Source organism: Atractosteus spatula, chromosome 8, assembly GCF_055471065.1.
Source record: "Atractosteus spatula isolate fAtrSpa1 chromosome 8, fAtrSpa1.hap1, whole genome shotgun sequence".
NCBI lineage: Eukaryota > Metazoa > Chordata > Actinopteri > Semionotiformes > Lepisosteidae > Atractosteus > Atractosteus spatula.
The window spans coordinates 17,427,009-17,453,939 of record NC_142713.1 but is presented as its reverse complement, the minus strand read 5'-3'; the positions used below and the strand labels follow the sequence as shown (position 1 = coordinate 17,453,939).

General features: G+C 37.4%; 1 protein-coding gene across 1 annotated transcript in view; it reads right to left on the bottom strand.

Moving 5' to 3' along the window:
* The window catches only part of tspan11 (tetraspanin 11), a 134,441-nt gene that overhangs the window by 38,474 nt on the left and 69,036 nt on the right, over positions 1 to 26,931 (bottom strand). The window contains exons 4-6 of the mRNA XM_088924200.1: positions 20,795 to 20,869; positions 16,842 to 16,946; positions 11,147 to 11,305 (exon numbers count right to left, since the gene is read on the bottom strand). Coding sequence (XP_088780326.1) covers positions 11,147 to 11,305; positions 16,842 to 16,946; positions 20,795 to 20,869 — 339 coding nt within the window. The remainder of the gene's footprint in view (positions 1 to 11,146; positions 11,306 to 16,841; positions 16,947 to 20,794; positions 20,870 to 26,931) is intronic.

The window sequence follows — 26,931 nt, the reverse complement described above, 5'->3', positions numbered from 1 at the left end:
TAAACAGCTGTTGCTAAGGCCCTCGTTAAAGATTTTGAAAGATGTTACTGCTTCATAACATAGAGGCCTGGGCTGGACTGCTTCTGTGTGGAGTTTACATGTTCTCCTAATGGTTGCATGGATTTTGCTAAGCACGCTCATATCCGAAAGACATGCACATCTAGGCTAATTCAAAATGGTCACTTTCTTGTAGGACGTTTGCTCTCAATGCTGCTAGTACTGAAACCTGGACTGAGACCACCAGATGAGCTTGATGGCCAGATGGCCTCCTCTGATCTGTGGTTTCTAATGTTTTGAAAACATTGAAAACTTTGCAGACATCACAGTTTTAATGCTGGCAGTGTAATGTATGGAACAAATGTCAGCAGCCATCACAATGCACAGAAGCATTCAGACAGTTTTGAGGCCTGTATACCATGTGTTACTATGGCAACACCAGTGTCTGTGTAATACATGGTAACTCAGTCCACTCCATTTAGGTATTTTGCTTCAAGTGGTTACTTAATTGTTTAAATGATCATCATTTTAAAAGTATAACAGTGAAGGAGATGGTTGTACACCATCCCATTATTATAAGGCAGGTATCAGGGTTCAGTAAAATTGCGTAATATAACAAGGTCTGAGAAATCAAGATACTGTAAATGTAAAAACGTACTGTACAATAAACCTATTGTCGGTGTCATATTCCAACATTTACTATATGTGTCTGTTCTAATAAAACAAGCAAAAATACATCTAAAAACAAATCAGGAAGCCAAAAAATATGACGGATTTGTTTCATAACTGAAATGAGGTACAATCGATGAATGGATGCATTGATTTTTAATCTTTTATTCACCTTCTCAGATTATTTGCTAATTTGAACCTGTTATTTGCTCATTTTAACCTGTTGTTCGTCTCACGAGCCTAATCAATCAACCATGGGAAGGCCCAGGTAGATGTATACAATCAACAGACTGGATGGCCTAACACTCCTGTGGTCCATGTGTAATGCCTCTCGAAGGCTATGCTATAGAGAGCTTATTATAAACCTTCTAAGTGTTGGTCGGTTAAAAAGGAGTATTGACATACTCCTTTTTAACGAATGCACCATGAATGAATGCACCATGTGACACATTCTACTTTCAAAATATCAGATCTTATTTATCTCGAACCTGGGTTGCACCACTACTTATTTTCCTGTATTTTGTTTTATTAATCCTTTAAATCCACATCACACCATATCAAGTAATCATGAATTATTGGAATGGAATGGAATTTTTTTAACCTTGGTTGCCACATGTAATTACATTACTGTACACATTCCAGAATAATCCATCCTGGCATTCAAGAGGAACAGCCTGATTAGCAGTTTACTAAAATAACATTTTAAAAGTAAAATTTCTACTAAAACTAAATATTATAAATTCATCCTTGCTCAACTAAAAGCACTAAACCCTGCCAAGAGAGTACTGAGTGCCTAGTAATTGCTTGAACAGCACTTATTAAGGAACTCTAAAGCATAGGAATTACTATTAATGGTTCAAGTAAATGCATTAGCTCAGTACAAAAGCCTTCATTAGACATTAATGAAGTCTTAGTGACATAATGTCCATCGGAATAGGTGGTTTCATAACAACTGCTTTTTTGCACTAGCCTGTCTTTTCTTCTCTACAAAAAGAAACACATTAACACAAAAAAATGCTATGTGTTCTATACGGTATGTTCATAGATTTCTACAACAAGCCTGGTTTGAAATGTTCACACTTACGTGAGATATTTCAAACAACTGTAATCTTGAATGGGATACGAAAGAGAGGATGAAAGAGAAGAACCTGAAAAGTAATATTTGAAGGAAGTGTCAAAAGTGGCTCATGTGGCATGCTCTAAAAGTGAAATAATTAACCATATGGTAGGGGTCGTAGGCTCAGAACACAGTGGACAGTCTGTTTTGAGGTTACCAGTATCTAGGCCAAGCCATTTTTTACAAGTTTTGATACCATGCTGCTTTCTGAGTTATTAGCACTGAGCAGAGTGGAGGTGGATGGAATTTTCTCCTTTCACACTGCTCCAGTGAGGAGGTGGCCCATAATGATGGCCTTACAGCCCTCAAGCACACGCTGCACAAACGCACAGTGCTTGACCCACCCACCCACACCCTGGTACGCCTTGCAGAATTGGCCCTCACACTGAACGCATTCTCTTTCAATAATCTTTTTTACCAACAGGTGAGTGGAGTTGCCATGGGCACCAGAATGGGACCCAGCTATGCCAATATTTTTGTCGGCTGGGTAGAAGAACGCTTCTTCGCTTCCTACACTGCCTATGTCCCTGACCTCTACAAGCGGTATATTGATGACTGTGTTGGTGCCGCCACATGCTCTAACGGTCAGCTTGACAGCTTCCTGCACCATTTCACCAACTTCCACCTGTCCCTCAAATATACGGTTAACATATATTCCACTACTCTTCCGTTTCTAGACATTAACTTCTCCATCAACTACCCCCGACTCTCCACTTCGGTTTATTACAAACCCATGGATTCACACAGCTACCTCCTGTATAGATAATTTCACCCCAAACACACTAAAAACTCTCTCCCCTTTTCACAGTTCCTTAGGCTACGACGATTGTGCAGCGACGACATCGACTTCGAGAACCAAGCCCTCAAAATGTACTCCTTTTTCATCAACAGAGGATACCCCATCAGTGTGATTGACAGGGCCCTTGCCCGAGCCAAAAACACCCCTCGGACCATCAACCCGATCAGGAACTCCCGCCGTAACAACCACATTCCTTTGGTGCTTCCTTACCACCCTAACACACTTCCTATCCCCAGGACTGTTAACCACAACTTTTCCATCCTACAGGATGATCCCTTCATTGGGGCCCTCTTTTCTGATCGCCCTATCATCTCATATCGCCGACCAGCTAATCTGCGTAACCTCCTTGTTCACAGCTCCCTTGACCGCCCTCAACAACCATCCACACCAGGTACTTTCCCTTGCAACAGAGCTCGCTGTATCACCTGCAAGTACACATCCACCACCACACTCATTCAAGGCCCCTCAGGACAATTCCGGATCACCCAGACAGTATCCTGTACCTCCAGCAACCTTATTTACTGTATCTCTTGCAGTAAATGCCCAGCCATCTACATTGGAGAAACAGGAAGGAGACTCGGAGACCACTTCAGAGAACACATCAGGGCAGTGAAGATTAAAGATCTCTCCAAGCCCATTGTTTCTCATTTCACCTCTGACGGCCACGACCACTCTAATCTCTCCGTCTGTGTTCTCAAAGACGGTTTTCCGAACTCATACATCAGAAAGACTACCGAAACCAAAATTATTCTGCAGCTAGGATCACACATTCTCCCTTCTCTTAACGACAGACTACTGTTCTTTTAAATTTTCTCCATTCATTGGAAGTTTCATTTCACACCCCTCTACACCCATTCTGACTTCACACCTCTTGATTGGCCTCTCTTTCTGTCCCCCTGCTCCCGCCTCTCACTCCTCCTCCCTCCCACCCTTTGTTCTCCCGCTACTTTACCTTTGCCTACTGCCTTGTCTCTCTCACACCTGAAGAAGGCTCCACGGCCAAAACGTTGTGTTCTCTTTCTTCTTTTTTTCAGCATGGAATAAACCTATTACTTGTATCTTAAAGGATGTTGCACTGCCGTCTGCATTCAAGAATAATCGGCCTAGTTAGCAATTTACAAAATTGCCTACTAAATCAAATGTAAACCTTGCACAGCTAAAACCCTTCCAATAGCTTACTTAGTACCTCATAACAACTTATTCAGCATTTATTATGAAACTATATTCTGTCTTATGGCACAATAGTAATTACTATTATTAATATTTTCTCACAGAACACAAAACAAGGGTAGTCACCATGCACCAGAAAATGACCAATTCATAAAACTTAATCAAGTACTTCGACTTATAAGATAATATGTTTTGCTTTCATTAAATATAAGGTTATGGAATCAATTATTAGAACTACTGTATATAACAGGATCACCTGTATGAAAACAATATCATAGGGAATAGTCAATGTGGATTTAGAAAAGGTAGGTCTTGCCTAATCAGATTTTAGAACAAGCAGCAACAGTAAGTGATACACACAGAGCATATGATATAGTATATTTACAATTTTTTCAAAATCCTCAAAGACACTGACAAAATTATCCCAGCAAAAATGATGATTTCTTCAGAATAGGCAGTGAAACATGAAGCAGCAAACCCAAGTGGAAACTATGTGGAAAAACATTTAAAACTGAGAACAGGAGGCACTTCCTTATCCAGAGGGTCATGGGAATCTGGAATAAGCTACCCAGCTATGTTATACTGTATGAGCCAAATATCCTGGCTTATTTCAATAAAAGTCCGGATGATATAATTTAATCAACTACCTACCTACTACAAAATGAGCTAGATGAACCAAATACCTCCCCGTTTGCAACCTTTCTTACATTCTTAACTACTGCTCAGTGGGAAAAAGGGAGTTGCAGAAGGAAAATAATTTGAATGGTTAGCTATTCTAATTTGGTATAAAGCAAGAACAGTTGAAAATTTTAAATAATTTTTCTAAACTTCTTAATGATATTATAGACAACTGTATCCAAAATCAAAAGTCTATATGGAAATCTAACCAAAATCCAATACTGCTTTACAGGTATATAACAGATATATACTCATTAAGAGGTACTTTATTTGAATTTATCTTTGTGACCCATTCCACTTGTGACTTTCAAAGTTTGTCATAAATCTTGTCTACTTCAAATTTTGTTTTTTTCGGTGAATGTGTAGTGAGGTCTTTTCACACCCACCTACTATGAAAAAAAATGAAATAATGAATAGAGCCTTTTACAGTACTGTCTTGACATTAACCTGTTTTCATTCACATCAGATAGAAATGATACAACCTAAGTAAGCAGAAATTACTAGAAGAACATATAAAGTATAACGTACTGTATAAGAACAAGCTAAATATATTTTTGTACAGACAGTAAAGTCAGTAGAGGTAACCAATGTGTGAAGACTATGCAAATTATACTGTTGTTTATGGACCACTACTCACAGCTTTTGGCTTTCTTGAGAATACATCAGCTTCATTTTTAATGTGTTCTGCTGTTTTCTGATATAAACTACGAAAAGGTGTATTAGATTTATTTTGAAATTGTTGATGTTCCTAACCAAAAATACAACTGTGATTGTGCCCTCCCCCATTTGCTCAAATTAGGTTGTGTTGGTCTATACAATGTACTATAATATAACAATCAGCATTTTCTGTGTTCCTAGCGTCATATCATTGGTGTCAGAAGTGAGGAGCAGAGCAGTAACAAGGCACCAGTTCTTTGGTGACTAGTGGAAAGAGTCAAGGCTGCCTCAGAGTGGTGGGAAATGAAGTAAGAGTTCTTGCGCGTGTTTCTGACACTTTTGGGTAAATGCAGGGACTGAGGCGGTATTGCCAGACTTCCTATAGGGAATGGGAGACCATTAAGCAGGATTTATAACAATCGTAAGGCCAAAACAGGAAAAATATACTGTGGACTTTAAACAGCTCCAGGCATCCAGGGGCACTGTAACAGATATTGTAGCTATAATGTAACGGTTATATCCGTCCACCTCCCTCTGTCTGAGATATGACAGTGACAAGATGGGTGCATGTGAGAGAGGAGAAATGATACTGTGGTCATGCAGCACTCACAGTGAACAAGTGAGAGAGAGAACTAGTGGACAGATTGACCAGTGGCAAAAGAGTTTCTCTCTCTGGATGAAAGACACTCTCCACTGGTGGTACTGCCTCTGGTGTTGGAGATAAATAAGGTTTTTGTTGTTCAGTTACATTCTCTCTTGTAATATAGCAGGTATATCCATATCCTTTATCATTTTTTACTCAGGTTTGTGTTTGAAGTGTTGTGTGAGCTTAGAACCCATGAGACCACAGGTTTCATTACAGTACATTTCCCTCTTGTCAGAAGGCTAAAAACAGCTATCAAAAGTATTTGAAATGAGACATGTGAAAATCTAGGGCAAGCTTGCAGCTCATACATTCGGCAAATCATTAGGTTATTCATTTCAACAGGGATCCTAAAAGAAAGCAAAGAAGGAATGTTACATTATGTCCTTTTCAAAAGAAAGTTTTTCTTTTTAGGTGCATTCACAAGAAAGCTAGCCTCATAAGAGTGAAAACTGATCTCATTTAGTGAAAAATAGGTATGTACAGTAAATGCATATCTCACATGAAGAAAAACCTTTGAAAAGTGGTGAGAAACTGAGAGGGATGAGTGTATCTAGAACATTAAAAAAGGATTAATACAAATCACAGCATAACATGTAAACTGTTATACCAAAATGCAGACCTTATGACAAAGTGCTAGACTCTCACTTTAAATTATACTTACAATCAAGTTCAACATTTGACATTTTGTTATGTTGTGTTTACAATCTAAACAAAATAAAGTATTAGGAAAAGCCCAGCTACAATTGTTTTAAATATTAAAGCACCTAAAAGTGTTTGAGAACCAACAAACATGTTGGCTTTTCATCCACTTCGACACAGAAATATAAATTTCTACTTCATGTACTGGAATCCAAGCAGAGGCTTTGACCACCCCTGCCATGATACCTGAACAGATACACTTGGGAGGATCAGACACAGCCTGGATGTGTGAAACTACTTACTTTCCACGCTTTTTTAGAGGATAGCTCTAAACCAACCCAGGTTCATCTCTGGAACTGTCCATTTTAAAGATGGCACAGGGTAGGTTTATAATGTTTACAACTGCTCTAAGAAGTTATCCTAAAAATAGTCACAACAATCACATATAATATATATATATTATTGTTGTTGTCCCTTGATGTTATCCTCAGTGAAATGCTTTGTGGTGGTGCAATTACAGCCAGTGTAATCCTCCTCTGCAAGACAACAGAGACTGTGTGGACAAAAACTGATGGTGAACTTTGCTCATATTAAACATTAAAGTTCCACAAGATTTAAAAGGTCCAGCTGTGAACACTAATAGGGCATTATACTGATACTGAGAATGGTTTACAACTAAACCATATTCTCCACTGCATTTTCTGAAATTATTTATATTGTATACACATTTTCCCAAACAACAAAAGATGTTATGTGCATTTTAAAACAAATCAAAAATTATATACAGAATATATATATTTCCTTACTTAAATGAATTAAAGTAAAATTTCCAGGATGTTCCACAATTTGCCAGCGTATAACACAAATACAGGGCACCCAATTTAACACAAGTGCTTTCAAGAACAGATGCTGGGCACTTGCAACTAAAACATTAGAAGGAAAAAGTTAAAAAATAACCGCCATCTGTCTGGATTTTAGATTCGTGGGCTCAGGTGGAGAGAAAACGAAATACTCACAGCTGAATGAAAATGTGGAAACCAATGAATCTGGGTTAGACAGAGCATGAAAGAAACACGTCAGATGAGAACAGTCCAAGAACAGATTTCTTATTTAGCAAGTAAAATTATTCTCCGATTAAGTTTGTGAAAATCTCCAGGTGAAGCTGACCTCAGCCTGTAGATGGGCAATAAAACTCCTGTCACTCACCACAAACACCCTATACAGCAGTAATTCAACTTCCACATGTGCTAAAAGTTTGAGTTTAGTTTATATTTGTACTTTTTCCCTGCCTTCATTGTGGAGTACCACTGTGCCTTGGTAAATGACAGAGCACCTCATATATTTTTTAAGGCTTCACATCTAATAGGGATTTTTTTTCCAAACCTGTCTTGAAAGCATTTTTGATTGTCTACACTTGGAATCAACATTTAAATTATTCAACAAGCTTCAGACTGAGTTTCAGGAACAAAATCCTAGAAAAATGTGCTGATAAAAAATATTATATGGCAGAGATTCTAATTTCATTCTTAAATTTTGATACTGCATGGTTTCACTACTTACAAAAAAAGAAAAAAAACATACTTTCTATGTACAATAGTTTGGAGAAGTGGTTAGAGCCATGTCGGATTGACTTTTCTGGTGAAATAAAGGACAGGATTTATTCTGTTTTCTTTTCTGTTTTTTCTGGTTTCTGGTTAAATATTTAAAAATATTTAAATAAAGCACAGGACTCAATTTAAACAATCATTTAAATTGAATACTGAACCTGACAAAAAATCCTCAGTTAATATCATTGTAATGCTTTAAGAAGAGGAGGGAAATGAGCTCAAACAAAGCCTTTCATTTGGTTTTCTTTAAGAAGTATGGCCTGGCCCAATTCAAGAGATAGGAGATCTATACTCTCCACCTCTAAAATGAGACCTTCACTGCTCTGAGCAAGTGCAGTCGTTTATCAGGTCTTCTGACAATTAATTATTCCAGGGATTAAAAAGCAAACAGCAAAACAGTCCTCTGTCAAAAAGACATCTTAACAGAAGGACTAAACAAAACACTACTCAAACTAAAACCTTAAAAAGGTATGTTCAATCAAAAATAAATAAAATCTTTGAAGGATTTCAGTCTAGTCTTAAATATAGATGACAAAAAACCTCTTCAAACACATTTTTTAGGCCAATCATTTATCAGGATAAAACAAAAGACAACATATTTCTGAATTAAAAAGACAGCGCCATTTCAAGACACAATATAAATCATAATAAATATGCCTGAAAGATCTTCAATGTAGACTATTTGTTCACTTGTTTTTTAACACAGCAAAACATTACTATAGTTATATATATATATTCATTGACTTTTTTTTAAATGTCACAGCATTGATGGAACAACATTTCAAAAATAGTAACAAAAAGATTCATGCTAAATAAATATAAGTTTTTCATCTTTACTCAGCCTACTCAGAGATGAGCTGCTGACATCACCACAAAGCCCTTTTGTTTCCAATACAGTCACCAACACAATATAAGAGGAATAACACTTGATGGAAACAATCCAAAGACTGCTCATTCTTCCTAGAGGGCCATAAAAAGCAATAAACTATGGGGAAAGACAGTGCTCAGCATAAAAGAATTAGGGAGGAAAATGCATATCAAAATCACCATAAAAGTAAAATGTATACATATTCAATTTGTTTTAAAAAATATTACTAATTCAAAGCAATCTCAGATGTTTTGAAACGTTGCAAGTTTTAATGTTCAATTGGAGCTCTAAGCAAAATCATTCTTGTGCTGTTTTCATTTGGCCTTCAAGTGGACAGCAAGGACCAGCAATATCCAGCAACAGAAGAAAACAAATTCATTTCGAAATCCACCTATATGCAAACTGGAATATTATTCACTTTTTTAAAATATTGGAATAAAGATAAAGCTACTTTGAGCTTTATGTGGAGGGGGAGTGGGAAAATAAATTATGAACATGGTATTTAAAGCATTTACTGCTCAGCAGGACAGCACAGATGCTGTCAATTCTTCAGGAATGACATCTTCCCTAATTCTTATAAGAAAATAAAGGTGGAGTTTTAATGCACTAGATGGGCCTACTTGAATTATGGACCTACAAACATCACCCTTAATTACGTGCTACATCAACAATAAAGGCAGTGAAGTAGAACTACAGGAGAAAGTGTTCAAATGGCAGAGGAGTCTGGAAAAGGGTGGACTGAAAATGAATGCAGAAAAATCTGAAATAATGGTAATGGAGAGAAGAGGAGATACTATGACCAATGTTGAGGAGACAAATGGAGGAAAACTGAAACAGGTTGATGGCTATAAATACCTTGGATCAAAACTGGTAAAGGGAGGAGAAACACTGGTGGCAGTAAAACAAAGAGTGAAAGCTGGATGGAACAAGTGGAAAGAAATAACTGGAATAATCTGTGACAGGAAAATTCCTAGAAAGTTAAAGTGCAAAATGTACAAGACTGTGATTAGACCTGTACTACTATATGGAGCTGAATGCTTGGCAGTTGGAAAGAGGGAAGAGAACTTGATGAGAAGAACTGAAATGAGGATGTTGAGATGGATTCTGCAGATTTCAATGAAGGATAAGATCAGAAATGAAGAAATCCGTAGACGATGTAGGGTGATGGATGTGGTTGAGAAGATGCGAGAGGCGAGGTTACGGTGGTATGGACATATCATGAGGAGGGACGTTGAGGAAGTAACAAAGAGGGTAATGGAATTTGAGGTGGAAGGTAACAGGGGAAGAGGCAGGTCTAGAAAGAGATGGATAGATTGTGTGAGAAAAGATATGGAGGTATGTGAAGTGAGTGAGGAAGATGTGCTCGACAGAGACAAGTGGAGAAGAGCAACCAAAGCAGCTCACCCCAGGACAGTCTGGGACTAAGGGTGTGAAAAAGAAGAAGAAGAAGAAGGTCAACAATAAAGGCAGTGCTGTATTTTATTGTCTCCTTCCTTCTTCATCTCATATTTTTGAACTTCAAAATGTAGAAAATATTTCCGTTAAGTGATACTAAATGATAGCTGATGGCCAGAATATAATGTACAAGTGCTTTGTTCAACAGTTTTTATTACGCCATCTGCTACAGAAATATTTGGCAGTGAGGAGTACCAATTAGAGCTCTGGACCCATGACAAAATATCTGAGAGCTCACGTTCAGTTGACACTTCTGTTACATACATGAGTAAGATACTTTGTCTCACTACACCATGCAACACAGCTGAAAAAATTGGGCTTCTTGTTTAGTCAAAAGGGTTATGTGGTATAGACTGATTAGCAGAGGGATATTTACTTGGAGATCACAGTATTACAAAAACTGGGAGACGCTCCTGCCCAATAAACCATTTACGCTCAAGAAGCACTCTAAAATAAATATCAACCTCCAACAGGATTCATGGTAGACCCTGAAGAGAAAAAGACAGCACCTTTTCAAGACACAATATTGATTAATTATATACATGAAAGATCTTTCCATTAAGTATAAATAAAATAAACAAGTAAAGGTTTATGCCATGCAAAAAAGAAAAGAGACAATCTTAATGTTTCAAGGGTGGTGTGAAGAAGGCTCATCTGAAGAAGACTCCGCGGCCAAAATGTTGTGTCTCTGTTCTTTTCAGTATGGAATAAACCTTTACTTGTGCCTTTGCAGCCTATGCATGCTGACACAGCTACCTCCTTGAACTCTATAAAATAAAGCTTAAAATGCAGTCAAAACAGTGTCAGAGTATTACTCAGGTTAAGCCTCCCAGGGCTAGCCTACCTCCACCTTGTAGATGTTTGATGGATGAGCTCTAAGTCCACAGCGAGGCGTGATGGTTTTACAGCAGCTATCAGGCACCACACGGTTCTCTGCTTCTTGGGAGTTGATGTATACACTGTACTGCCAGTCAGAAGCATTGTTGCTGCCACAGCATTTGAACTAGAATGAATGAAAAGAAGACGTCAATGAAACAAATAACTTTTACTTGCAATAATTTGTGAACTGAAAAAGTGATGGTGTTTTCCTTGACAATTAAAGGAGATCAATGATTAGTCCCACAGGCTTCCAAATGGTTCATGCAGTAAACTTGTGCTTTAGTACACAAGTCAAGTACTACAGAGCAGACATGACTGGTTTAAATCTGGGTTATATCATTAGCTGAGCAGAACATGGATTTTTATCAAGTATTTGGCTGATGGAATTTGATGGGATCCTTGGTTTTTCAAGCAACAGTGTATCTAGGTTGCAGCTGCCAGCGTGAAAAACAGTAACTTTAAAGTCCTCTATTCAACACAAATTGATCACTGGTGCTGGTTGAAAAAAGGTGAACTAATCCATATGTAAATGCACAGTTTGGAGGAAGAATGTTATATTACGAAGATTTTGTATGAAAAATTATTACTACTAGTGATTCAAAATTATAGGTACAGTAACCTTAGTATTCAGTGATACAATAACACAGTGCTTCAACCAACTAATTTCCAGTGCTAGTAAGCCAATCCGAAAGGGTAAATTTTTTCTTGCAGGATAATGCAAGATGTCTCAGTGGATTTCAGTTATAGACCACTACACATTTATTCATAACCTTGATTCATAAAAAAGTTGCTGCTATACTTACACCGAGGCTCAGTTTCCCTTGCCCGATGCTCCTCAAACATATTGCTTCTATGATCAAGTCATATCAGCATTTGACAACAAACTCCTCAAACTATTTCATATCTCATTTTAAACAAGGCTTTTTCAACTTATTCTATTACTCAAATGCACGCCATACCGTATGTGCAGTCATACTACTATACAGTAGATTCACAACTATGCAGCACATAGCATATGCATAGCACATAAGCAAAGATGTACAGTTATTTAAATGTTTTGTGTGGAGCAACACAAACCTTTGTTAATTAACAACTTTCATTTTGTGCACTGTTACTGTATTAAGGAAAATAATAAATGTGCCAAATACTAAGTGTGCAAGTGTATAGGCAGTATTTGTTAGTCTCTTGCCCTTATCGCAATGTGTCACAATTAATACCAAAAGTATTAATGAAACAGTGTTTCATCTGTTTTTGCTCACATTTTCTGCAATTCTCTTTGATATCTTTGATTAAATGAATTAGACCTGTGTGTTCTATTTTTTTTTGTGTGTACCAATATATCAGGAAAGGTGACATTTGTAAAGAGAATAAGAGTAATAATGAACTCAAAACAATCTCTTCTAACATTGCTGCAGTGTTACAAAAAAATAAAGAAAAAATGTCCAGATTTACCTGCCTGATAATTAGATATGATCAAAGAAGACTACATTCATTTCTTTTTTAACTTAATCACTAAGGACAAAAGTGATGCTCTGCTGATTGTAGTGAAGATGCAATACTTTAAACAAAATATTGTTTTCCTTATGACTTGTCCTGCCAATTTTTAAAACTTTTATTTTTTTATTAAAAAAAATAAAGTTTTACTGTCACATCTTCTGTTTGTAAGCCGAAAAATGAATTCATGACAAACCGTAGGAAATTCCATTGCATATTTTTGTTTAATTAGAAAAAAAAAGCTGAGCGATGTATCGTACCCATTCAGATACCGTGAAAAGAACATCTAGAAAGTTCTGACATTTTGTTTGTGTGCCTGTGTTGCCTGTGATCCAAATGCTTCTTCATTTATAAAGCAATATTACACTACAAAATGTATATACTACAAAATGTGCCTCACGGCATCACTTACTAACAGTTCAGCACTGCAGAAAAACAGCCTTGACGGAATACTGTAACTATTAAACAGAAATAAAACCAAACCACGCCAGGCTTTTAGCAACATTAATTCAACTTAATGGATGCCTGGCTTGCAGCTTTAGTGAGCCTTTGCTGATGTTCAGACACAAAGATAAGCTTTTTCCTACAGACAGGGAAGCTTTCTTGGCAATATCAGGTCCTTCATACTGTGCAAATTGCTGCATCTGTCCAGTGCAATTTACTTTTGTTTTTCTGTATAGCAATTAAAATGAGCCAAATATACTCTTTGTATTTATGTGTTTAATTTGGAAAACATAGACATAAAAAACAGTAAAGAAGCAAGAGCAATTAAAAGCAAATTCACAGTAAAAGCTTTTGTGAACAAAATGCACATTGAATTGGTATGTTAACCCACTTCTACTATGAGGTAGTCACTCTTGACTGTATCAGCTGTTTACTGTTATGAAAAAAGCAGGCAGACACTTTCTCCAAAAGGTATGCTGCTCTCAGCAGTACAATAATCCTGCACTATATGAGCAGCCACGATACAGTTTTTCGTTTATAAGAGATGTAGTAATTCCTGCCTGTTTTTTCATTTAATGGGCAGATTTCCACTCTTACGACCTGGGCTCTTGTAAAGCATTATTCTTTTCTCATATCTTCTCAGGAGAGGATTTTACTATTTGATTTTTATTACATTTTAGTTTTTTGTAATAAAGGCTTGCCTGTTAAGTGCATAAATACATGACAGTATCTTATGTTTATGTATTTGCTAATAACTGTAACAATGTAACTACTACATAGTACTAAATTAGCAAGAATTCTATTGCTTTCCTACCTGTTGTTCATGCATTGGCTATTGACTTTAAGCATCGTAAATAACCAGAATGGTGTTGTTTTCATACTTAAGTACCAACTTCTGCTGCATTAAGGTGAAGTTTGCGAGTCTGGGGGAATATTTGAGTTCTGGAACCAATTAAAGATTATTACACAGGAAGCAATGGGAATTATTTAGTTTTCACCTTACGAGTAGTCTTCCAGGAACATATTAGGCTTGTATATCAAAGGATTACTGTACTGTCCTTAGTAACTGTTTTTCAGGTTTCTGGTAAAATTTTAACTTGATCGCACCAAAACTCTTATTATGCTGTTAAAGAAAAAAACAAATGTGTGCTACCATACTTTTTTATTAAGGTAGTAGCAGAAAATATTAATTTGATATAGGATTTAAGAACTTTGTCAAACATCTTACTTGAAACTAATTTGATTTAAATGCAGTCAGGGGTCTTGGTGTTAAGCAACAAAAGCTCTAAAAGTTTTCAAGCATTTTGAAATTTGAAATCTACATATTTCTTTTCTTTTATCTGTGTCAATTAATTATGTGGATAATATATTTAAGTCATAAAAACAGACTGGCATGATTTCCAGGAATACTTTTTACTCCATCTCTAATCTCTGATCTTTGACAAGCATCTGACAAATAAATATACATAACGTATTTGCAGAGTGGTCTAAACTAGCTTGCAAACTACTGTATTAATTTTCCATTAAACAATATATCATAAGATCTAAAAAGGGCTTTATTTTCTACAGCTTTATTAAAAAGTTATTAATGTATATATACTGTAGAGATGTATCAATGTGACTCCTGTACCGCTGTCAAAACTCTGTGAATTGTAATTTAAGCTATTATCTAGTATTGGTAACAGATGAGAAGAGCTAATACACAAATACATTTTAGTGTGGATAGGCAACCGAAATCATGATATCATACAACTTTGTCAATATGAACAGCTGTAAACATCTGCACAGAATATTCATAAAATCTACTGAGAGGCAATAGAAACTCAATTCCGTGTGGTAAATCATTTTACAGTCCATGAGGGTTCATATGGCAAATACATTGCTTGGTGCAGTTTATCAATGCAACAAGCAGAGAAAACTATAGTCTACACTGGAAAGGATTGGCTGTGATCCAACAGACATCACTAAAGCATAAAAGGTACATGATTTACTTATATGATGACAATGTGCTCTCACACAGGCCTTAAATTTACAACGCATCACCTTACATGCTTATCTCACAGGCACTTCTGTGAGAGCTGTGCGGCGATCAAAACAAAAATAACCTCACATGCTGCAAAGCTTGCAAGAACTGTTATATGGTATGTGGGTTGATAATGTGGCTGTAAAACGCAACAATCGAACTTATCCTGAAGGTGTTCAATTTGGTCCATAATAGGTTATTGTGTCATCAAATCCAACATTGAACATAGTATGCAAGACACAGATTTAGAATTGGCCACCATCAAAGTCCATTGATAACTGAGGGTCTGGTCATGATACGGCATACAGTAGTTTGCTGGACATGTTTGGAAACAAGTTGTGTAGTTAAAGATGAATGGTCTGTTATCTTGGTAACATAGGATGAGGATGTCCGAACATGTTTAACAGAACAGAAATGGTTCTGGAATGGACATTACAAGGATATGTTAACAATTCTTCAATATTCCCATATTTGAGAGGGTATGGTACTGAATATCCAGCATTGTTGCCAAAGCAAATACCCTGGCTTCTTCTTAAGAAATAACTGAATAGGAAATTCAGATCAATACACTGCTAGCAACCAGGCAGCCTAAGTAGGCCAAATGGCTTCATCTCCTTTGCAACTATCTTATGTTTGTTCCATCTTTCACCATCTCGAGTATCTGGTTGTTTTTTCCAACGATCAGTTATGGCTCCTTGTAGGTGAATGGTAGTATGTATTAACGAGTTGTTATTATAGGATATTATAGGATGTGTGCCATAACATCCTCAGTCAAAGTGAATCACATTAAAATAAACTTGTGCACTGTCACAAATTCAGAAAAAAAAATTAAATTCAGGTTGGCAATAAATAAGACTGAGAATTATTGCATGATTTTGTCTAAGATAATAACACTGTTTACTTTTATTGCTTCTACTTTGAAACATGACTTTTTTTCTCATAGTGGTATCATAAATTGCAGTTGGACAGAAGAATTTAAGCAAGAAGATACTTCCTGGTATCTGTTAAATAGGATTCAATGAATATGAGGAGACAATCACATTGATGTCCACTAGTTAGGAAAGCAAGTAGTTGAAGCAATACTAAATACTACACAATGCATGATCTATAATAAGACAGTCATGTATTACTCATTTATAACCCAAGATATAGCAAACATAAAATGCTCAGACTGACAATAAGGACTACACATTTTGTTCATGTAAGCTTGCTGACTACCTTTCACCAGTCTTGGTTGAATCATTTATCTTTGCAGTTTTTAAAAAGTGAAACTTAGTCTGGTCTGTTTTAGATGCCCAAGAATAGAGCTGAGATAAGATAAGATAAGATCACTTTATTAACCATGTACAATTTCTTGCATTAGGAATTTGTCTTTTTGCATACCCCAGCTTGCTCTCCATGACACACACAGATGGGGAGAGAGAAGCTTGGGGTCAGAGTGCAGGGTCAGCCATTTATACGGCGCTCCTGAGGAAACTGGGGTTAAGGGCCTTGCTCAGGGGCCCAATGGAGTAGGATTCCTTTGCAGGCCGCAGGATTTGAACCAGCAACCTTCCAGCCACAGGCACAGATCCTTAGCCACAGTGCCACCACTCCACCCATGTATGGCATGTATGGCAAATAAGCTATCTAAACCCTGCAGTTAATTGCTGGCTGGATCATTCAGCACAATATTGAATAAAGCAGTGATCTCCCTTACATCTTGTTGGAGCCTGTCAACAGCATGTGTGATGAGGTCTTTTCCGGGCTGTGCGTAGTTTTCTGTCATGGTCTGCTTGAGATGCTGTTTTAGCTCATCACTCAGCTGTGCAGTAGACCCACCATGAAAAAGAAAATCATAGAGAAGATATTAACAGGGCAGAAATAAATACATGGGCACACATCTGCTACATCTCACAGACAACCATGGCAAACACGGATTCCTGGTCTGGGGAAAAAAAAATCTCTCAGTGTACAAGGCTTTCAAAGTGTTTTTCTGATAAAATACAAAACAACAAGAGAGATAATGTAGAACTTTCATTATGCAATTGGATTGCAGTGAGAGATCACAACCGACCTAAAATTTGAAAATGAAAAGTCACTGAAATGAGAATCAGACAAAAAAATAAAAGTTTTTTGTCGGGACTAAAGTTAGCCTGTACACAAGTACACTCCTCACTATATAGATTGTACATAGATTCACCTATTGTAATTTATTGTCCTTAAATGTTCAGCAGTATTTAAAATTCCCCTTTAACTAGTGTATGACAACAGATTTCAATAAGACATTATCACCATCATTACTACCTTGAAATTGTTGTCTTTTGTAGCTTCACATAAACTGTTCAACAGAATTTGTAGAAAAAAACTTGTTAAAGGAATTCTTGGAATAGATGGTCTTCTATACACATTTTACTTTTGTGCACAATTTTCTGATATTTTATAAGTACTGTAACTGATATAGACAATTACATAAGCAAGTACTGTTACTGATTCTTCTAAAATATTTATATTTGGAATTTGGCATTTATATTCTTCACATTGTTTGAACTTACTGGACTGCTGAAAGGTTCTATTTTCTACATACTGTATAGCTTGTGCAACTATTTTTGTTTATTTTGCCTATCACAAAAAATCAAAGCCCACTACAATCTATTATTCTTGAAGAATGTAGAAAATCTCTTGGATATTCTCCATACATTTTGCAACCACTTTATCTAGTACAAGGTAATGGGGGAGCCTAACCAGCAAGCAATGTGCACAATGCAGGATACATCCTGGAAGGGACACCATTGCAAGCCACAAAGACATAGACTCGCATACATTCACACCACTTTTCTCAGAAGCCAATTAACCTACCAGTATGTCTTTGGACTGTGGAAGGAAACCCACTCAAACAAAGAGAGAACATACAAACTCCACGCAGATAGCACCTCAGGTATCGAAGCCAGGGCCCCAGCACTGTGAGGCAGAAATGTTATGCACTGTGCCACTGTCACCCAAATCTCTTAGATATATACAACAAACTCTAGAAAGACCGACTTAAATGCTCCTCATTGTAGAAACCTGAAGGTTTTACCTGGTTATTTAAATAAAAAAATAATATTAACAATACTGTGGAGGTTTTTGCCCAGTATGAAACAATGAATGAATGTGTCAGCTTGTTTTTGTGGTGTCCGAGCCACAGCAGGTGCTGCATTTGCCAACTTTTGAGACTGAAAATGTCAGAATAGTGGGGGTTCTCATCCAAAACTCTTAACCTGGTCCCAGCACAGGAGACAGCAAGCCTCACATAAACATGCAAGTTTCAGCAAGATGGGTCAGTGGGCCGCCCAGATGCAGGTGGTAGGCATTCATTCCATCTCTTATGCTCTCTGTTGCCGATGGTTATTTACTGGATCCTTCTAGACTTGTACAGTACCATTTAGTAGAGTACGCCAAGTATGTAGCACAGTCTGGACCTCAAACCCTTAGATTTTCTTCTGTGTGGCCTGATGAAAAAAACTTTCCAATTAAATGACAGTAACATTGCACTGGGTTGATGATATTTACTATGGAAGGTATTCATTTAAGAAGTTTCAGATGTTTGTGAGCGTGTAAGGATATTATGTTGAAAAATAAAACTGATATATCTTTAATAACTCTATAATAATTTAGTATGTATTGCTTATAAATTTAGTGTTCATCAAAGATGAGGAGAAAATATATTGAACACAGAATCACAATGAGTAACATGGCATTTCACTACAACTCACAGTCCATAAGGTCACCTGAGTGTCTAAGTAGCTAATGTACAGTGCAGTCAGTCAGTATCTGGACAGTGACAATTTTTGTTTTAGCTCTGTACTCCAGTACATTGGACTTGAAATGAAACAATGACTCTGAGGTTAAAGTGCAGAATGACAGAGCCAAAACATTAGGTGTGTCAAAATGAAGTGTTTGGTACACTGTTAAGAAGCAAGAACACTCTGGTGAGCTTAGCGATAGCAAACGACCTGGTAGACCACGGGAGACCACAGTAGAAGAATACTTTCAATCATTAAGAAAAACCCCTTTTCAACTGTTGAACAGATCAAGAACACTGTCCAGGATGTAGGCATAGATGTGTCAAAGACTACCATAAAGAGAGGAATAATCTCAGAGGGTTCACCACAAGATGCAAACCACTGGTAAGAAAGACCAGGTTACAGTTTTCTAAAAAGTACATAAGAAAGCCTCTAGAGTTCTGGGACAAAGCCACATGGACAGATGAGATGAAGATTAACCTGTACCAGTGTGATGGAAAGAGAAAAGTATGGAGACAAAAAAGGAACTGCTCATGATCCAAAGCATGCCACCTTATCTGTCGAACATGGTGAAGGTAGTGCCATGGCTTGGGCATGTACGGCTGCCAGCGGAACTGGATCACTTGTCTTTATTGATGATGTGACTGCAGACGGCAGCAGCAGAATGAATTCTGAGGTGTACAGAAGCATCTTACCTGCTCAGATCCAACCAAGTGCTTCAAACCTCATTGGACTGCGCTTCACCTTGCAGCAGGACAATGACTACAAACATACTGCTAAAACAACTATGGAGTTTTTCAGGGTCAAAAAGTGGAATGTTTTTGACTGGCCAAGTCAATCACCAGACCTGAATCCCACTGAGCATGCATTTCACTTACTGAAGACAAGACTGAAGGCAAAAAGCCCCCGAAACAAGCAGGAACTGAGAATGGCTGAATAACAGGCCTGGCAGAGCATCACCAGGAAAGATACCCAACGTCTGGTGATGTCTATGGGTCGCAGACTTCAGGCAATCATCAATTGCAAAGGATTTGCAAACATGCCAAATTTTATTTAAGATTATGTTAATGTGTCCAATTACTTTTGGTCCCATGAAACGGGGGGACTATGTATAAAAAGGGCTGTGATTCCTATATCATTCACCCAATATAGACATAAATACCCTTGAATTAAAGCTGACATTCTGCACTTTAAGCTCATAGTCATTGTTTCATTTTAAATCCAATGTACTGGAGTACAGAGCTAAAAAAAAATTGTCACTGTCCAAATACTTACAGTATGGACTGCACTGTATGTTGCTTTAATAGGAAGCTAAGCAAATGACCTGCACAAGAGACTCAAATGTCCCCTCTGTTACTGTCAACTGTGCCAAAAGCTATTAAAGGCACATATTTAACAATGAAAAATGACCAGAAATGACCAACATTGAGGTCCCTAAAAACATTTTAACATATTTTGAATAAAGCCTCCAGAAATTAAAGTCTTTAATTTCTATCAAGGTAGCCTCAGTTTTGTTTCAATCCATGGTATAACAAGAATGGGGTGTTGGTTTGTAAAACTAAATGCATGAGCAATTCAGCTGCAACCACTTTCTGGTACTGTACTTGTGTTTGAAATAGTCAATAAATAATGATAAAGGTATGTTAGCGACGTACACTCACTTGTTTTCCTAAAAAAAGTCAACTACAAAATCTTACACCACTCCAGAAATGTATAACAGTATGATTTCTTTTAGAGGATTCAACAACACTGGCTATAGATACAGTTACTATGCAACCATGTTCAATATTTTATAACTCTCTAGTGCAATCAAATTGTACATTGTAAAGTAACACATAAAAAGCAATAGTATTACACAACATCTGAAATGTATTACATTAGTACTCACCCTTTGGTAGTAAACATAAGCCAGAAGGCCAGCCACAAGCTCAATCAGAAATATCAGCAGCAAACAGGAAAAATACTGGGAAAAAAACAGATGTCATGTTAAATTTAACCAAAGAATAATGCCCATCCTTTTGTCAGCCATGCAGGGTGGACTATTAAAATCTTTTAACTGACAACGTCTACAAAGTATAAAGAAGGAAAATATTGAACATCTAGAGAAGTGTATTGTAAAAGCATAAAGATGTTAAATGTTACTGGCCATGTGTACTCAGAGCTGTCAGCCTTGTAAGAACAACATCCATTTGATTTGAATTTATGCTGAAAATAAAACCTGCAGAATGTCTTAATGGGGTGGGGAGTCACAATTTTTTTTTAAAGGATAGTGAACCTTCAAGGCACAAGCCAGCATATTGATAGAACATATTTATATTCGACAAATTGTGGTGTACAGTATGTAGTCATTTAAATCAAAACCATTTTTGAATACAAGGAAGTCACCATTACCTAACTGAAACACACATTCCCATTTTTGCCACAGTGATACAAGCATCAGTGAGCATGAGGTTTCATCTTCCTCTGACTACTTTGCTGGTCACAGATGAGAGGAATGTGATCCTTGATTACTAAACACAGCACTCAAGGCAGCCATAATAAATACAAGCACTTCGAGCACTGTCTGCTTTTGTGGCCCAGGATAACGACAGCTTTCCAACTGTTGAAACATCTAGGCTCAGTAAATGCTGCTGCTGCCTTTTTAAGACTTTGCAAACCCCATTGTAATGATAGTGTGGGAGCTAATTGTGTTTTCCCACACATTTGCTCTTGCATTCCATTAAGGCAGAACATGCCTAAAATACATACTGTATGTATTAGGTATGAAAACCTAGTGGAAGGGGAATGAAAACAAGAGTCTACTATCATTGTACAGTACTGGAAATATGGAGCCACCACAGTTATGAAAATCATGGACAGGTCCTGTTGGGCAAAAGTCAACACTATCCTTGTGCAGTCTTAACCTAGCTGCAAAGCTGTGAAAAATCCCCAAAAATGTTTTTCCAATTTGTTATTGTTGAACTCAAAAGATGTATTTACATTTCAAATAAAAAAAAATAGTCAACAATAATCCTGGAAAATAATTAGACCCTGATTGTTGAAGAAACATTAATTATTTAGAAATACCAGATTTTTTAGAAAAAAACAAACTTCAATTGATCAACTACCTTTTAGTTTCTTTTTTTAATTACAAAACTGTTCTTCAAGACACCACAGAAAATATTAACAGCTAAAAATCTCTGTCCTATAAACAAAAATCACTGCTTTTTATTAGAAATTAGTAGTTGATCAATTGTGAGAAATGCGTTACAGCTAAATGTATTTCTGTCCTTTGAATACAGGATTTTCAAAGTTTAAATCTCCATAGAGACATCTGACATTATCAAGCATGCAATTCAGTCACTTTCTCCACTTTCTATACAATTAGATTATTCACATAACTGCCAGTCAAGGCTCTGAATGGATGAGTGTAAAATAGCTGTGAAGAACTCTTCTGCCCTGTCGGGTTCTCTGTCAAGCACTGCAATTTTGTTATTGTGGAGGTAGTCGGAGCTGCAAAACAACAAAAGTGATGGAATTTAATAACAGCTGCTTTAATAAAGAAGGGTGCTTAAGAGTAGTGATTACAGTGTGCCACGCATTATTAACTTGTCACCCTTTCTGGCTGCTATTCTGCCATGCACACCTGTGAGTTTGCATATGGCCTGAGAATCATGTCTGTGACAGTGGTGCCAGAAGAAATTAACATCATGAAAAAAAAGTAGGTCAGAAGTTTAAAACTGCTGCTGCAATGGGGCACAAGAGCCCATATACTGTATAAACAGTATACAGTACATTACTTTGTCACTTTCTATATTTAGAAGTCCACAAACCTAACTGTAAATAGGGAAAGACATTATCAGACTTTTATCAGGAAAGGCCAGTTCTTTCTTTGAAAGAATCCATTGTGGAGAATGACATCAGAGAATTACTGTACAACAGTAGGCTTAAATCAAAACATAATCTTTAACAAATGTGCTAGTGACTATTTCTATCAAGCTGCAAACTGTGTCACTTTCAAAAGTGGCTGCAGTTGTCTGTGAGATCAGATCTGAAGTCAAACGTTTGACAGTAATCATTTGATTAAATCTTTAGAATAAACTCAGGGTGGCTACAGTGCAAGAGCCTTCAGGCTGGAGTGCTGTAACGTGGAAAAAATCATTAACAGGCTCTAGTAAGGTATTCCAAACACGAAAAGAAGGCAAACTCACAGACGGCAAATGTTGAAGAAAACGCAATAAAACAAATTTAAAAACCTTGTTATGAAAATGGTAACAAAAGCTAAAAAATGACTGCTGTTTAGCATTTCATTAAATGCATGAATGATTAAATTCTATCATTTTGGCACCTGCCTTAATTTTCTGACTTCGCGTTCTATGTTTAAGCTTTTTAAATATATAACTCTAAGATTTATTTTGACTGAAATCAAAGCATAAAGAAATGGTGTATCATCTTATATACTATGTCTAAACTTTTAAGGCCTCTCTAAAAAAAACTGATAAGCATCAAAAATCCACATTGCTGTATCTGAAAGGAGAAATAGCAAGTATATGACGCATTTTAAAATATGTAGGCAATAAGATTTAATTATATACCAGAGTTCCTGGCAAATATAGAAACTTTTCCCAGCAGAGTGCTACCATATAGACATGTTCACCACCTCCACAGACACTAGCTCTCCCTCTATGAGCAAAAAAAACCCACAGAGGACAGACAGCAGCACTAATGTACTAAGAAACATGTACCAATAAGCATGCTCTAGTTTAAAGGATGGGTACTGTTACAGGAGACTGTACTAAAATCTAAGGATGGATGTAAATTAAATAAATCCATAGGTAAACCACTAATTTGGAAATAACATCTTTAAAATATCAAAACGATTTCCTCAAATACAGACACACCAGTGTTTTCTATATGAACTTCTTAATATCAGCCCTTCTCTGAACGCAATGCTACATATAATATTGATGTTTGCTCCACCAGCTACATCAATGGCATATGAAGAATGCTGTATTTCATACACTCCTTGTAATGGAGTGACTGCTTGTATCCATGGCTATGCTGTTATGCTGATATGAATCTGCGGACTGTTGCTATTTTCTCTGGCCCATTGTGGGGTTTCTTTTTCCTTACGCATCTGTGGGAGAATGTAACCTGAAACCTTTACTCTTCTCCAGAGCATGCATGTTCCTAAACAGGACACCCAGTTTCTCCTGACCTTAGGGTATAACTATGGGTGAGAACCTCTGAGTATCTGGTGTCGGGAGCATGAGCAGTTGTAAAGCCAGGGAGGGAATGTTTCTTTAACCAAATCTTATCTTCCTCCCCCTGAGTGCGATATCTGATATGATTCCTACTGTAAGTCCACTCGCGGTTTCCAAGTGTAGGTTTCTTTTTCTGCTCTAACAGTGGCATATTGTAGTTCTAACTTTCCAACCCTTTTCCACTGTCTACTCACTCCTGACCAAACATAACATCCTATGAGATTAGTGTGGTGACTTCCAGATCCCTCCCGGGAAACACTCGGCTTCTGGATGCTGACAGCTGCCTCCCACTTACAGCAGTGACAGAGTTGAATCTACTCCATACCTCAGACTACCTCCAAGTGAATCCTTCCTCAAACTCCCTCCAGAGTTCAGGAACCCTGTTGTTCTTAGCCTTCACCTCCCGGGGTACTGAAAGAAGGGTCGGTCTCATGTTCTGTGCTGTTGAAACTTTTCTACCAGACATGTCTTCATGTTATGAGGGAGATCCTTGCACCTAACCTGTGGCACTAGGCTGGATCTTAGAAGAGTTGCTGCTCCTTTAACCTTTGATGAGACTGGAGCTCCTTACCTTTGGAGTCAACCTCTGGGGAAAGCTAACCTTTGCATCTCCAACACTGGTTCTATCTTCTCTCAGAGCTACCCAACTACTCAGTCTGCTTTCCTGGATTTCCCCTAATCTAGTCAATCAGCCTCTATATAACTGAGAATCTATTTTTCTCACTCACACTAAACATATTCTGTATTCTCTAAAATTTTGAATCAGTTACTTCTCTCTTATTAAACTCCCACCAGGGTTAGCAACCTAGAACCTAGAGTTTCCCTACGAGAGAACCTTGATCTCCATGATCCCAACCAGGAACCTTTAAAATCCCCCCCAAAATGTATAACTGGTTGATCACAACCTTATAGCTAAACCTAGTTATTGAGCCCTCCTGCAACCTGAGTCCACTACTAACATCTCTTACGTACATGTGTTAGTCTGCTACATAATAACTGCCTAACCTAACAGAGCTGGGACCTCTTTTTTTATTTATACTCCACTACATTGGTCGATTTTCTACCTGAGAATGTGTTTTGTTATTCACTCACATTTCCCAATTGTCCTAAAATGTTTTAGACATTTAATTCCTTGCCACTGTCATTACCTGGCTACACCTGTAATGTATACCTATATGCACTGTTTGTGGATTCACATGCAAACTGGCAATCAAAAGAGGGTTTTTCAATATAAAGATGAAGTGATTATCAAAGGGAATTTCTAGGTCCACGTCTGCATCTGCATATTATTATTTGCATAAATGTTTTTATTTAAATGTGACTTGAGGGAAAACACGACAATGTGTAGTGCTTAATTTCTTAATCACAAGGTGCCAGAAGTCAATATACTGTACATGGGAAAGAGTGGATGTACGAGGGGCAAGGGAGGAACTCATGTGCTCAATTGTGACAAACTCACACATAACACACTCTCAAGTCACTGTCGATAGCATGCTAACAAGGTAACTGAAACAGTCTTAATTAGTAATTTCAAACAGCATAATCATATGCTAATAGTTCTACTCTATTTTTTGAAACATTATCATTCTGATGGAGCTGTCATTGGGTCCATAGTGTTTCAGAATTTGACTGCATGATATCCCACTAGACTACTGCATTATAGGCCTTGGGTAACCATATTAATAAAAACTATTGTGACAAAGCACAGACCCTGGAGTGATGAAAGCAGACCAGAGCGCTGGAAAAGGCATGTCATCACTCCAGCGAGCAGCAGTTACCTGGCACATTCGGCACAGGGAAGGCAGAGAAATCAGCAGCACCTGTAGACTGATGAGTTTTCTCTCTGCAGAAACGAGTAGGACCAGACAGAAAGCATCTTCAGCCAGTGTTTTTGACCAGTAATGTCTCAAGTGCAACAAAAGCTTTTAAACTGTTTTGCCCAAGGCGTGACTCATCTCTCAGTCTTTAAGTTAAGGTTATTGGGGATAACGGTTATATCACCAGCCTCCGGCCAAACAGTATCCACCAGGCTAAATTCCAGTTTATTAAAGGCTTAAAAAGTCTACAGGCAAGTGAAGAAAGAAAAGCAAAGGTTAAAGAGCACGTTATGGAAGGGCAGGGAAAATAAAGTCGGGTTGGTCCTGGCTGTGCTAGGGAAACCCTCACAAAAATGGAAAAAAAACTTTGGGTTTATACACCTTTGGTTTAGGTCCTTTTAGTCATGCTACCTCACAGAAGGATCTTTTGCACTATAGAGTATATTTTATTTTAAGGAAAAAAATACATATTTTTCATTATTTTCAAAAACCACGATTTAGAAACATTTTTGATATATAAAAATGTATGAGCAGGTATATAAAAAGAACAAGGCCCTTTTTATTTAAAACTGTAGCTTCATCTAGCATTACCCAGATTTTAGGAGTGAACTGTAATATTTTCTCAAAGGCTACACTAAGTCTGTTTTTAAGGTATTCACATAGAGTAAATAAGCAATATTTGTGGAAATACACCTGTGGCTGGAAGGTTGCCGCTTCGTATCCTGCGGCTGGCAGAAGAATCCTACTTCGTTGGGCCCCTGAGCAAGGCCCTTAACCGCAACTGCTCCAGGGGCGCCGTATAAATGGCTGACCCTGTGCTCTGACCCCAAGCTTCTCTCCCTGTCTGTGTGTCTCATGGAGAGCAAGTTGGGGTATGTAAAAAGACAAATTCCTAATACAAGAAATTGTACATGGTCAATAACGTGATCATATCTTATGTTAACTTTTTCATACCAAGAGTATTA